The following is a 14,231-nucleotide window of genomic DNA, read 5'->3' as shown; positions in this document are numbered from 1 at the left end:
GGGGAAGAGGGGTACCTGGGCTCTGCTCCCACAGCGGCCTCTGCTGGTGTCCAGAGAAGATCCCCTGGCAGCTGTGGCCATGGGTTTGGGAGCACAGAGGGCAGGTGTGGCTCAGGGAGGGCCGGCTCAGGTCTCCCAGTTGGCACTGGAAGGGCAGGGCCGCGCTGCTCTCTGCAGAGGGGTGATTGTTCTGGCACTGCTGCTGCTGCTGCTGCTTTCCTCCCTCTCTTCCTCACCCTCTGCACTCTCCTGACCTCTCTCACCTCCCTGCCTCCTCCTTCCCACACCACCTCCCTTTCCTGGCCCGGCCCTCCTCGGACTCTCTCCCCTGGGCCTGGCTGCATGGAGGGAGGTGGGAAGGAGGGTGCCCGAGACGGACCACCACTAGATGGCCTGTCCTCTCTGCTCTTGTTGGCCGCCTCCACAGCGCTAGTTCTGGGCAGCAGCAGCAGGCCTCTTCCTAGCCCCCTGGGCCTCTCGCTCCCCTGCTTTCCCTGTGTCCTGGGTGGTAGACAAGGGCTTCCTTCCTTCCCCCTGACTTCCAGTTGCTGGTTTTCCATCACTGGGTGGCAGGCTGTCCTCAGAGAAAAGAACCCGCAGGCCTCATAAGGAGGAGCCCTTGGCTTTTATCTTGAGCTGGCCAGCGCCCCTCCTGGAGGTTTGGAGTCCCAATCACCAGGCCCTCCCCCTTGGAGGGTTGCCAGGCTGACTGCTTGCCTCCATTCTTGTCTTTTAGATAGTCAGGAGGCAGCAGAGTTTGAAAGGCATCCAGGGTAACTCCAGTGTGTGTGTGTCTCATGTCATCCCCCTCCCCAGAAAGTCGGGGTTCGTGAGCATCGTGGTGGTGGGGGCAGACCTCTCATCCCCAGACACCTGCCCACAGTGTAACAGTGACATGCATGTGGCTTCCCCCCCTGCTCAACAGCCGTCCCTGGTCACCCACTACCTTCCCCCAGTGAGCCCAGAGAAGCCTCTGCTCTACAGGCAGACCCTACCCATCTGCCAGCGTCGGCTCTGTGGATGAAACCAGCTCCCAGCCTGGGCTTGGATGAGACCCAAAGTGGTTTTATTAAGCTCTAATCTTCTGTAATTTATGACATAGTATGTGTGTGTATATATATTTATGACATAGTACATATTCCTATGCGTATCCTATTATATACTCATACATTCATATATTCATGGCATATTGTATATTCAAAACATAATAATTATGTATCTATTCATTACATAGGATGCTCATACATTCATATATTCATGGCATATTGTATATTCAAAACATAATAATTATGTATCTATTCATTATATAGGATGCTCATACATTCATATATTTATGACCTAGTGTATATACATTCACATGTGCATGATAGACATAGTGTATACTCACATTCATGTATTCACAATACAATATGTATTCATATGAGGGGCCTTGAAAAAGTTTATGGAAAATGCATATAATATGCTGGGTGCAGTGGCTCACGCCTGTAATCCCAGCACTTTGGGTGGCTGAGGAGGCTGGAATGCCTGAGCTTAGGAGTTTGAGACCAGCCTGGGCAACATAGTGAAACCTTGTCTCTACTAAAATACAAAAAATTAGCTGGGTGTGGCGGCACATGTCTGTAGTCCCAGCTACTTAGGAGGCTGAGGCATGAGAATTGCTTGAACCTGGGAGGCAGAGGTTGCAATGAGCTGAGATCACACCATTGCACTACTCCAGCCTAGGCAACAGAGTGAGACTCTGTCTCCAAAAAAAAAAAAAAAGGAAGAAAAAGAAAATGCATATAATAAAAAAAGCAATGAAACAATGTATGGATTTCAATTTTTTTTTTGCACCAAACTAAACTGATACTAACTTATTACAACATGTCTGAACAGGATCTAATTTGAGGTGCTAAGAAGGAAAAGACATCAGTTTAAAAAGAGTCCCTATCAGAGCAGCATGAATTCTGCTAAAATTGAACCCGGAATAAACATCACATTTATGGTGAAGTTTGGGTGGAACAATGGTAAACTCACTGATGCTTTATGACAAGTTTATGGTGACAATGCACCACAGAACAGCAGTTTCCAGATGGGTGACTCATTTAAGAAGGGATGAGGCGATGTTGAAGGTGCAGCCTGCAGCGCCAGCCCATCCACATCAGTTTGTGAGAAAAAACATTCATCTTCTTCATGCCCTAACTGAAGAGGATTGATGATTACCAGCAGAAACACTAGCCAACACCGTAGACATCTCAACTGGCTCAGCTTACACAATTCTGACTGCAAAATCAAAGTTGAGCAAACCTTCCACTCAGAGGGCACCAAACCCATTGTGTCTAGATCAGCTGCAGACAAGAACAGAGCTTTCATTGGAAATTCTAAAGAAGTGGGATCAAGATCCTAAAACATTTCTTTGAAGAATTGTAACAGGAGTGAAACATGGCTTCGCCAGTACCATCCTGAAGACAAAGGACAACCAAAGCAATGGCTATCGAGAGCTGAACGTGGTCCCATCATGGTAAGAGTGGATGGGACAAGAGCAGAGGTCATGGCAACAGTTTTTTGGGATGCTCAAGGCATTTTGCTTGTAGACTTTCTGGAGGACCAAAGAATGATAACATCTGCTTATTTATTTATTTATTTATTTATTGAGATGTAGTCTCACTCTGTCACCCAGGCTTGCAGTGGCGCAATCTCGGCTCACCACAACTTCCGCCTCCTGGGTTCAAGTGATTCTCCTTCCTCAGCCTCCCGAGTAGCTGGGATTACAGGTGTGTGCCACCATGCCTGGCTAATTTTTGTATTTTTAGTAGAGATGGGGTTTCACCATGTTGGTCAGGCTGGTCTGGAACTCCTGACCGCGTGATCCTCCCACCTTGGCCTCCCAAAGTGCTGGGATGACGAGCATGAACCACTGTGCCCGGCCAACATCTGCTTATTATGGGAGTGTTTTGAGGAAGTTAGCCAAAGCTCTAGTAGAAAAACACTCTGGAAAGCTCTACCAGAGTCCCTCTCCACCACAGCAAGGCTCCCGCTCATTCCTCTTGTCAAACAAGGGCAACTTTGTGAGAGTTTTGATGGGAAATTATTAGGCATCCACCTTACAGCCAAATTACAGTCCTGATTTGGCTCTTTCTGTCTTCTTTGTTTTCTAATCTTAAAAAATCTTTAAAGGGCACCCATTTTCTTCAGTTAATAATGTAAAAAAAGACTGCATTGATGTGGTTAAATTCCCAGGACCCTCAGCTCTTTCAAGGTGGACTAAACAGCTGGTGTCATCACTGACAAAAGTGTCTTGACCTTGTAGAGCTTATGTTGAGAAACAAAGTTGATATTTTTTATTTTTTATTTTTATTTTTATTTTGTTTTAGGATGGAGTCTCACTCTGTCACCCAGGCTGGAGCGTAATGACGTGATCTCGGCTCACTGCAACCTCCGCCTCCTGGGTTCAAGCAATTCTCCTGCCTCAGCCTCCCAAGTAGCTGGGACTATAGGAGTGTACCACCATACCAAGCTGATTTTTGTATTTTTATTAGAGATGGGTTTCACCATGTTGGCCAGGCTGGTCTTGAACTCCTGACCTCAGGTGATCCACCTGCCTTAGCCTCCCAAAGTGCTGGGATGACAGGCGTGAGCCACCGTGCCTGGCCTATTTTTATCTTTTAATTCCATTTTCTACAAACTTTTTTCAGTCCCTTTATATATTCATAGTTAAGTATATTTATGTATTTGGGTGTCTGTGACCTGGTATGTAGATTGATCTGTCTGTGACCTGGCACATATGTGTATTCCTGCTCTCATGACATAGTATATGGGGAGATCAGGACCTCCACCCCGACTATTACTTTCTTTGTCTCTAAAAGGAGTGGGCTGGACTTGATATTGAAGGTGTTTTCTGTTGTGGAGGGCTGCCGTGTCTGTTTTCTGGGCTGGCATCATGTCCTTCTCTTGGTGCACCAACTCTTTGTAGTGAGTTTGCCTTGATGAAATCTATGAATGAGTAAATCTGTGAATGGAGTTGGGGTCCCTGGAAAAGGTGAGTGATTTGAGTGGAACCCCCAGAGGCAGGGGTCGGGGAATGCTTGGGAAACAAATAATCACCAACCAACTGCTCACCTCTTCTGGCTCTTCGAACCATATAATCACACATTTTGCATTTATTTTTATTAAATATTTTTGGCTTTGAAAACTTTGCATCTTTTAAGAAAAGCTAAAAGCTTAGTTGACATGCATCATCTCGTATCTGATACTTAAAATAAAAACAGCATTAATTTTTACTCCAATCATTGTTTTGTAGTTTAGGTGACTTATATAAGTAATGTTTCAAGCCTCAAACCCATTCATGCCAGAAGATTTCCCAGCACAGAATTAAGAGAGCAGGTCTCATTGCTGCCAGGAGAATTATGATCGTTCCACCCTCTGGCCGCAAGTACAGAGTGATTTAAAAATGTGACATGTTTTCTTTGGCTGCAAATCTGACTGATTTCCGTTTTAACGAGAAAATTCACCTTTCTGATCTTACATTTTTTCTTGTAAAGACAGACTTAGGTGCTTTTCTCCTCTATGTTTTTGTGGCATAATTTTTCATAAGGAAAGTATATTTATGATATTTACATTAATATAGTGTATATTTTATATTAGTAGCATATTAACAGTGTAATAAAAAATAAAAACAAACTCTAGTATCCAGAGGATCACATGCGGACCAGACCCCGTGTGGGAAGTGCTGAAGAGCATCAAGGAAATGGGAACGTCGGAATTCCATCTGTGCTTGTGGCTTTCCTTAAACTTTTGTTATGGAAAATTTCAAATACACCCCAAAGTGGAGATTGGCTTAGATCAGCCCCATGTGCCCATCACTGAGCTCCAGTCATTATCCAGTGTGGTTCCGCTGAGCTTCACCACCCACTCCTGCCCCAAAAAAGAGGATTTGGAAGCGAGTCCCAGCTAGACATTGCGCATGTTCCATATGCGGTTCTAAAAGAGAAAGCCTCTTGAAAAACAGCCCCAGGGCTGCTGTTACCCAGGAAATCATAAACCCCGCAATACGGCCTTTATCTCGTGAGCTCCGGGTCAGTGTTCCCACCACGGGGCTGTGGCTGGGTCCTAGAAGTCCCCATTTCCCAGAGGCTCTGGGGCTGGTGTTGCAGCCTCCTCGTGGCTCACAGAGTCCCGGGGAACACGCCCTGTCCTCAACCCACCTTTTCTTTGCCTAGCACCCCCGCTGGATGCATGCTCCTGGCACAACTGCCGGTGGATCTGCGGTGATGAGTGCCTGCTGCCCAAGTGCCAGCAGCTCCAGGCCCCCTACCAGGACCAGCTACCAGCTCCCCCAGCGTGTCTGCTGCCCCTTGGCCTCCTGACCCTCCTCCAGGCCATCCCGAGGGTCATCATGGTCATTCGGTGAGCAGGTGGGGGATGGGGGACAGCGGGTGGCCCTGGCATTGTGACGTCCACCTGAGGGAGGTTTGGTGGCCGTCAGGGATGTGGGAGAGTGGGGGGTGGGGGTTAACTTGACAGGCGGCCGAGGCCTGGCACTGTGTGTGTCCTGTGGTGCTCTGCACAGCGCAGGCTCTGCCCCGCCTCACCTAGAGATGCTAGGGCAGCCTGGGGGCGGCGGGGACCTTGTGGGGGCGGCAGGGGCCTCGTGGGGCACTTCCACCCCTTCCCTGTTCCCAAGTTCTAAAATGGCCCTGCTCCCACAAGGACACGGGTCCCAGTTTCCATAAATTTCCATTGTTATGTTGGGGTTGACGGTGCATCTTAACAGCAACTCACCCTCCAGCCTCTGAGCTCTGAGCACCCCCTCAGGTATGGGGACCTCTTGCCTGTCCCCGGCTTGAGCCCCAGCCGCCAGGCTCCATACTAGAAAGCCGCTTCCCCTGGTCTCTAGTCCCTACCCTCGCCCAGGCTTCGAGTTTTGCCCCTGGCACCCTTGCTGCCCACAGCCATGGCTTTCTGCTGGGATACCTCCCCCAGGAAGCCTCCAGGGCCACTCCCCGGGCCACAGCTGGGCTTTGGGGAACAGCTACTCCCTCTTTCCCCTTTACTCTCGGCCTAGGCAGTGGCTCCTCCGCAAAGCCTCTCTCCCCTCCTCCTCATCATTGCCCAGTGCAGCTCCTTCCTGCCTGGGGGCCTGCGTCACACTGCATGGATGAGGAGACCTGTGAACAAACGCACACACACAGTCGAATTTACATGCATTTACTTGTTTGCTCATTGTCTCCTCCATGCAATTGCAAGAGGAAGATTCTAGAAAATGTGCAGTGTCTGCAGATAGCTGGCAGGTGTCCTGCCCCGTTTTCTCGTTGTTCACAGCAGGAGCTTAGCCCGGTCTTGGTCACTCTGCCATGGCTGGGAGCAGGAGACTCTCCCCTGTTTTTTGGGTTATCCGTTCTCCTAGAGTTGGACGTTGCCTCCCACTCCCTGGGCAGTCACAGTCGAGGCTGTGATATGCATTGGGGTACAGGTCCCTTGTGGGCCTGGGCGCCACCCTCTCCAGGCCATGCATTTGGAAGGGGGCCGGGAGCGGGTGCAGTAAGCTCTGTATGGTCTCTGAGCATGAGCAGTACCTGGGCAACAGTGAGAGCTTTCCTTCTTTGCCGTTTTTCTTGTGGATTTATCTTTCTTTTTATGTTTGGCAACTTGATGATCACATTTAGTTTGACTCCTTTGTACCCACACTGGGAGGAGCAAAGAAGAACACTTGGCCTTAAAGGATGGGCAAGGCCGGGCGCAGTGGCCCACACCTGGATCCCAGCCTTAGAGGATGGGTGAGGCTGGGCACGGTGGCCCACAGCTGGTTCCCAGCCTTAAAGGATGGGCGAGGCCGGGCGTGGTGGCCTACACCTGGATCCCAGCACTTTGGGAGGCCAGGGTGGGAGGATCACTTGAGCCCAGGAGTTCAAGACCAGCTTGGGCAACATAGCAAGACCCCATCTCCACACAAAATAAAAAAATTAGCTGAGTGTAATGCTGTGGTCCCAGCTACTTGGGAGAATGAGGTGGGAAGATTGCTTGAGCCCGGGAGAGTGCAGTTGCAGTGAGCTGATTGTGCCAGTGCACTCCAGCCTGGGCAAGAGAGCAAGATCCTATCTCTAAAGGAAATTTAACAAACAATTTTAAAGGATCAATGTTAAGTAGATGGTCAGGCGGCCCAAAAGGGAATTGCTAAGCCCTGGCTTCAGGCTCAAATTATGGTAAGATGGAAGGAACGGAAGGAAGGAGAGGGGAAGAAAAAGAGAAAGATGCCTGGGCTTCGTCTAGAGATTTGGAGTAACTGTTCTGGGGAGGGCCTGGGCGTGCTTTTGTTTTGAAGTTCCCCAGAAGTGCAGTCCAGGTGGAGACCTGCCTGCATGTCAGTACAGCTTCCTGTTTTCCAGCCCCTGAATCCTGGCACTTGGAGGGCCCCATCTCTTCTCATCCTTATCAACAGCTTGTCTAGAAAGACCTGGGAAGTCAGTCACTCTGTGGTGTTGGTGATTCGTACGCTTCCGTAGCAGGTGTCTGCTTCTGAGCCAAGCTCCCAGGGCAGCGGAGCAGGCACCAACCAGCATCCCAGGGGAGGGCATAGCTTGTCCAGCTGGGATGTGTGGGTGCCCTGTGAGGTGCCCCAAGCCACACACCCAGCTTATCTCAGGAGAAGCCTCGGCTGCCCGTCTGCCGTCTTGGAGAGATGTGCTACAGCTGCCGGGGGTGGGGGGAGAGGTTGGGCTTAGAATCTCTTGGCAGGGAGCCCCCAAGAGCAGGGTGAGACCTGCCTTCATTTCACCTGTTCCCTTCACAGTTCTGCAAAGCCAGCATTATCATCCCTTTTCAGAAGGAGTGGGCACTCAGGTGGAATGCCTCCCCCCAGTCCTGCGGCTGGAAAGCGATGTGGCCAGGACTGCACCCCACCCCTGCCTGGGATTCCTCCAGCCCTGTGCACTGTGGAGCGCCTCTGCCTGCCGCTCCTGGAGGTTCCCCAAGGGCACGCTGAGGGCAGCTGGTCTCACCCTGGGGCCGGGTCCTAGTAACTGTCTCTCTTTGCTTTCTAGCCAGTTTTTTGGGGTTTGAAGTTGGAATCTTCAGCTACTGTCAATAACAACCACAAAAATGTGTCACGATCAAGATCTTTAACAAGAGTCCTCCAATCAGGAGGCGTCTGTGACAGTCGCTGTCTTCTCATAGAACAGAATCCACACCCAGGATTCAACCCAGATTATTTCTCATCAGGTGATTCTTGGTTGCAGTGAAGTTCATGTGCATGTGGGTGAGATTCTGTTATGAATGTGGTCAATAAATGTTATTTGTGAAACTCTAAACTGGCCACCTCTTAAATGATAACCTCTGATTTCCCTTCATTAAGGGGGGACTTGTCCCCATCTCCGTGTCCCTGGGGGAGGGCAGCTATTTCCGAGTGTCTCTTCTGGGACAGCAGACCCACTGGATGAGGGCCCGAAAATGGTTTCAGCACCTGCGTCAGGTGGGTCTCACTTTAAGTAGCATAACATTGTATGTGTGAATTGAATTTTAAAATCTGAGATCTCTTTTACATGTCATAAAATTCACTCTTTTAGAGTATATGATTCAGTGGTTTTTAATATATTTACAGTTTTGCAACCATCACTGCTCATTCTAGAACATTCACTGCAAAAAGTCCCATACCATTAAGCAGTCACTCTTTCCCGTCTCCCCCAACCCCTGGTGACTTCTGATCTACCTTTTATCCCTGGATTTGCCTGTTCTGGGACATTTTATCTCAATGCTGTCATCCGATAAGTGGTCTTTTATGACTGGCTTCTTTCAGCATTAGGCTTCATCCGTGTTAAGGCAAATGTCAGTATATCATTTCTTTTGATGGTTGAATTTTGGGTTGTTTCTGCTTTTCGGTGATTCTACTTTGTGAATAATGCGGTTATGAACATTTGTGTACAAGTGTTTGTGTGGACAGAGGTTTGCATTTCTCTGGGGTGTACACCTGGGAGCGGAATTGCTGGATCGTGTGTTACTCCATGTTTCATGTTTTGAGGAACTGCCCAGCTCTTGTCCACAGCAGCTGTGCCATTTTATACAACTACCAGCAGTGCATGAGGGTTCCCATTTCCCTGCATCCTCATGACACTTGTTTCATCTGTGACTTTGCTGATAGCCATCCTAGCAGGTATGGAGTGGTGTCTCATTGTGGTTTCCATTTGCATTTTCCTAATGACTAATGATGTTGAACGTCTTTCCATGTGCTTATTGGACATTCGTATAACTTCTTTGGAGAAGCATCTTTTCAAATACTTTGTCTATATATAGATATATAGATACACACATACACACACACACACACACACACAGACATATATATATAGGTATGCCCCCCCAACACATATATATATTTTTGAGACAGGGTCTCACTCTGTCACCCAGGCTGGAGTGCAGTGGTGCAATCATAACTTACCAAAGCCTTGACCTCCTTTGCTCAAGCAATCCTCCTGCCTCAGCCTCTCATGTAGTTGGGTCCACAGGCACATGCCACCATACCCGGCTATTAATAGTTTTTTTTATTTTTGTAGAGATGGGTCTCGCTTTGTTGCCTAGACTGGTCTCGAACTCCTGGGCTCAAACGATCTTCCTGCCTCTGCCTCCCACAGTGCTAGGATTACAGGCATGAGCCACCATGCCTGGCCGTTTGTCTACATTATAATTGGGTTGTCTATCCATCTTTTTATTATTGACTTGGAAGTATTCTGTGTATATTCTGGATACTAGACCCATTTTCTTGATGATGTCCTTTGAAGTAGATGTGGGTTTTAAATTTTTGTGAAATACAGTTTATTTTTTCCTAGGTTGCATGGACTTTAGGTCGTATGCTCATATCTAAGAAACTGTTGCTGGATTCGAGATCACAAGGACTTGCACTTGTGTTTTCTTCTTTTTTTTTTTGAGACACAGTCTCACTCTGTCACCCAGGCTGGAGTGCAGTGGTGCGATCTCGGCTCACTGCAACCTCCACCTCTCGGGTTTAGGCGATTCTCCTGCCTCAGCCTCCGAAGTAGCTGGGATTACAGGTGCCTGCCACCATGCCCGGCTAATTTTTTTATTTTTAGTAGAGACAGGGTTTCTCCATGTTGGCCAGGCTGGTCTTGAACTCCTGACCTCAAGTGATCTGCCCGCCTCGGCCTCCGAAAGTGCTGGGATTACAGGTGTGGGCCACTGCACCCAGCCCTATGTTTTCTTCTAAGAGTGTTGTTGTTCTAGCTCTTACATTTAGGTTTTTAAAATCTATTTTGAGTTTAATTTCTGTATATGGTATGAGGTAGGGGTCCAGCTTCATTCTTCTGCTTGTGGATATCCAGTTGTCCTGCATAACACCATGAAATGATAAAATTATAGAAACGGAGAGCAGATTAGTGGTTTCTGGGAGCTCAGGAAGGGTCTGGGTCTGGTGGGAAGGAAGGGCCTGTGTTTATAGAGGGGCAGCGCGAGGCATTCTTGTGGCTGGAAACACATCAGTGGCAGCGTTCTGGTTGCAGTATTGTACTATGGTTTTGCCATGTGTTACCAATTGGGGCAAATCGAATAAAGGATAACATTGGGCTTCTCTGTATTATCTTTTTTTTTTTTTTTTTTTTTTTTTGAGACCGGGTCTCACTCTGTTGCCCAGGCTGGAATGCAGTGGCGTGATCTTGCCTCACTGCAACCTCCGTCCCTGGGGCTCAAGCGATCCTCCCACCTTAGCCTCCTGAGTAGCTGGGATTAGAGGCTCACATCACCACACCTGGCTAAGTTTTGTATTTTTAGTAGAGATGGGGTTTCACCATGTTGGCCTGGCTGGTCTCAAACTCCTGACCTCAAGTGATCTGCCTGCCTTGGCCTCCCAAAGTGCTGGGATTACAGGTGTGAGCCACTGTTCCTGGCCTCTCTGTATTATTTATTATATGTGTATGTGAGTCTATAATTATCTCAAAATGATAAGTTTAATTGTAGAAGCAATGCAATTCACTGTGAAAGACTTTAAGTATACAGAAAGCTACAAAGAAGAAAATAGAAACCACTCAGTTCCTCCCCCTGAGCAGATCTCTGTTATTACTGCCTGGGCAGGAAGGAAAGGACACATTCCTCTGGGGGCGACCAAAGGGAGGACCTAAAGGTGACAAACAGGCTTGGACAGTAGTTCGCACCTGTAATCCCAGCTACTCAGGAAGCTGGGGAAGATTACTTGAGGCCAGGAGTTCAAGACCAGACTGGGCAACATAGCGAAACCCTGTTTCTACAAAAAATATAAAAATTAGCCAGGCATAGTGGTGCATGCCTGTAGTCCCAACTACATGGGAGGCTGAGGCGGGAAGATCTCTTGAGCCCAGGAGTTTAAGGCTACAATGAGCTGTGATCATACCGCTGCACTCCAGCCTGGGCAACACAGCAAGACCCTGTCTCTCTAAAAAAAAGTGTCAAACAGGAACCAGACTCTGGGATGCTTGAACTGGGGGGTCCACCTTAGAGACAAGGAAGAAAGACGTGGGAGTCTCAGATATACAGAACAAAGAGGGCTACAGTGAGTGGACCAGGGCCTCAGTGTATCTTGGGCACATCCGTATCTCTGCAGTGGCCACCATGGAGGGAATGGAAGCTGTGTTCTCCTGGGGCACATCTTCAGCGGCCCTAGGGCAACATTAAACATCATTTATTCAATCAGCAGATATTTATTGGATGCCCCGCACCAGGGAGACAGCATAAGAAGACATGTGCTGCCCCCGGGATGCCACTGGGCTGCGGGGGTATTGTAATTGAGGCGAGGGTCGTTGCCATCATGACTGAGGCCCATATGAACACAAGGAGGGCCCAGGAGCTCTGTCAGTGACCTGCTAACCATTCCCACGTTGCCGCAAGAACCAGCAACCTCTGTCTGGGGTGTTCTCGCTGCGGGAGCCACTGCAGGGACAGGCTGGATGTATAGGAGGTGATGCCCCAGGAGCAGCCCTTGGCCGATGATCGGGGGGAGGTATGGGTCAGCACTTCTGCCCCCTCGTCCTTTGACGGGGATGACTCTGGGCCGTGTTCCCAGTAGGACTGAGCCCCTACTGCCCACAGGGGCCACCTTCTTGCTAATGTCCTTCATCCCAGCTGTCCTTCCTCGCCTCACTTCCCCACTCCCTCACAGGGCTTCCTGCATCACCTCCCCCAGAAAACACTTGCACTCAATCCTTGCCTCAGGCTCTGCTTTTGGGGTGAGCTCAAAATAAGACAAGGTGAGCAGATCCCATCTCACCAGTCAGGGAGGAAGCGCCATCGGAGCAGAGACTTGAAGACAATTCCAGGAAACCTGGCAATGAAAGGTGAGGCCAGAATGCCAGGGCACAGGCACAGCAGGGGTGGAGAGTCTGGAGGTGACAGGTGGGGGCATTCCGGCCACATAAGCCAGTTAGGGTGGCTGGGCTGTGGCGTGGGCACAGCTGGGCTGTGGCGTGGGCAGCCAGGATCACTGGAGGATGAAGCGGATGGCAGAGAGCATGGGAGGCTTTGGGAGGCTGCCAGGGCATCACATTTGTATGGCTAAAGCCTGCACCACAGCCAGGTTGAGGGTACATTCGAGAAGGCCGTGAAGCCTTGGGCCCCCTGGCCCTGTCAGTGGCTGGAGAGGACAAGTCAAGGCAGTGGCCGCAGCAGCCCGTGACCACAGGCTGCATTTTGGAGAAACCACTCCAGCTGAAGAGTGTTGGATGGAATAGAGTGGCGAGAGTGGACACGGGAAGCCAGCTTGGAGGCTGCAGCAGGAAACCTCGTGGGGGATGATGGTGTCTGGACCTCGGTGGTGGTGGCAGTGGCTGTGTTCCAGTTGCGTGGGGGTATTTGGCTCTGTTGTCTACATCTGTGCAGGTGTGCTCTTGGGGAGTGGTACCTGAGGCTGCACCACGTGTCCTGATTAACCCAGGGACAATATCGTTGCAGCCTACGCGGGACCACGGCTTCCATAGACGGACCCCAGGCAGCCCTCCGCCTGCAGGCGTTGTCGTGAAACTTGGCATTAGGAGCCACAAGAGGGCACTGTTGAGAGACTTTAGCATAGAAGCCCCAGAAGGCCAGGGCTGGAGGGGGCTTCAGTTGCCCAGGTCAGCCCTTGGTTTGTGGGAGAGGGAGCTGTGACTTCCTGGACCTGATGAGGCCAGGGGAGGTGAAATGTGGGGTAACTGTTTAAAGGGTTTTGGAGAAGATGCTCCTGTTGTCTGCACCCTGGACTCAAGTCAGGAGCCCAGAGAAACACTCTGTCCCTTCCTCCCCGTCTCCCCTCCACCCAGCCACACAGCCCTCCCTTCCTCCTCCCCTGCTCCCTTCCTTTTTCCTCCCCTCTGCCTCTCTTCCCCTCACTCTGCCCCAGGCCATTAACTGGGTAATGACCACACAGCCCAGCTCTGCCCAGTGGAACTTTCTGCGATGGTGGAAAATTTGGTCTGTACCGTCTGGTTCAGGAGCCATGAACCACATGTGGCTGGAGTCCCACTGGCCCAGCCAGGCCGCCATGGCAGGTGGAGGCACTGCAGTCTGCCCAGCCCAGCCCAGTCCAGGCCTTGGTGGCTTCTTGGGCTGCTCCTGGCAGTGCCTGGCCCCACCTTCTGAGAGCTCTCTGGTGACCCATGTGCCAAGACTTGGGACCTGGGAGGGGCCATGGGGACACTGGTCCAATCACCTCATTCACAGATGGGGACACTGAGGCCCAGAGAGGGCCATGCCCTGTCCCAAGCCGCCCAAAAGCTGGTGGCAGTTGCGAGACTTGGCCTTGGCTCTCCTGCAGCCCATCCAGGCCACCTTTCCTTTGGTGGCCTCCCCGTTCCAGGTGCTGCCTCTGCACTTGTCCACTCTGGGGAGACTCTTTCCAAGCCTCCCGGTTAGAGGAATTGCAAATGGGTTGTGCTGCCTGGGCACTATAGCAAAGACCCCTGAGGCTACCCAGGCCCTTGAGGAAGCACCTCTGTGATCACTTAGTGATGTTTGGTCCAGGCTGGGCTGAGGCTCAGTGGTATGAGTGTCATGGAGCTTTTGTAGCTGTCCCAGGGACTCTTGCCATGCTTGACACCTAACAGGTGCTGCATAAGTACTTGTTGATTTTGGATACCTGATGTTTTCTCTGGTGGGCATTGCACTGGGGGGTCTGGGAACCCTGGGAGCCCACCGGGGCACTTGGAAGCTTCCTGTTTTCACTTTCGTCATTTCCAAGAGAGATAGTGCTGTTTGAGGCCCCCTTTTCTTTTTTTTTTTTTTTTTGAGACAGAGTCTCGCTCTGT

The 14,231-nt window shown here is 50.2% G+C and overlaps 1 protein-coding gene across 4 annotated transcripts in view; it reads left to right on the top strand.

Moving 5' to 3' along the window:
- The window catches only part of C18H16orf95 (chromosome 18 C16orf95 homolog), a 40,435-nt gene that overhangs the window by 7,900 nt on the left and 18,304 nt on the right, over positions 1-14,231 (top strand). For 2 of the 4 annotated variants that reach the window (XR_008514737.2, XM_024233660.3), the window contains exons 3-4: positions 5,199-5,385; positions 8,019-8,285. Coding sequence is in view for 2 of the 4 variants with exons in the window: in XM_024233660.3 (XP_024089428.1) it covers positions 5,199-5,345 (147 nt within the window). In the remaining 2 variants the exon portion in view is untranslated. Of the gene's footprint in view, positions 1-5,198; positions 5,386-8,018; positions 8,286-8,329; positions 8,447-14,231 lie in introns of those variants that run through there. The other 2 variants (XR_010137863.1, XM_054534277.2) reach the window with 2 other exon arrangements.

Source organism: Pongo abelii, chromosome 18 (genome assembly GCF_028885655.2).
Source record: "Pongo abelii isolate AG06213 chromosome 18, NHGRI_mPonAbe1-v2.0_pri, whole genome shotgun sequence".
Lineage (NCBI taxonomy): Eukaryota > Metazoa > Chordata > Mammalia > Primates > Hominidae > Pongo > Pongo abelii.
This window is presented reverse-complemented; position numbering and strand designations above follow the sequence as displayed.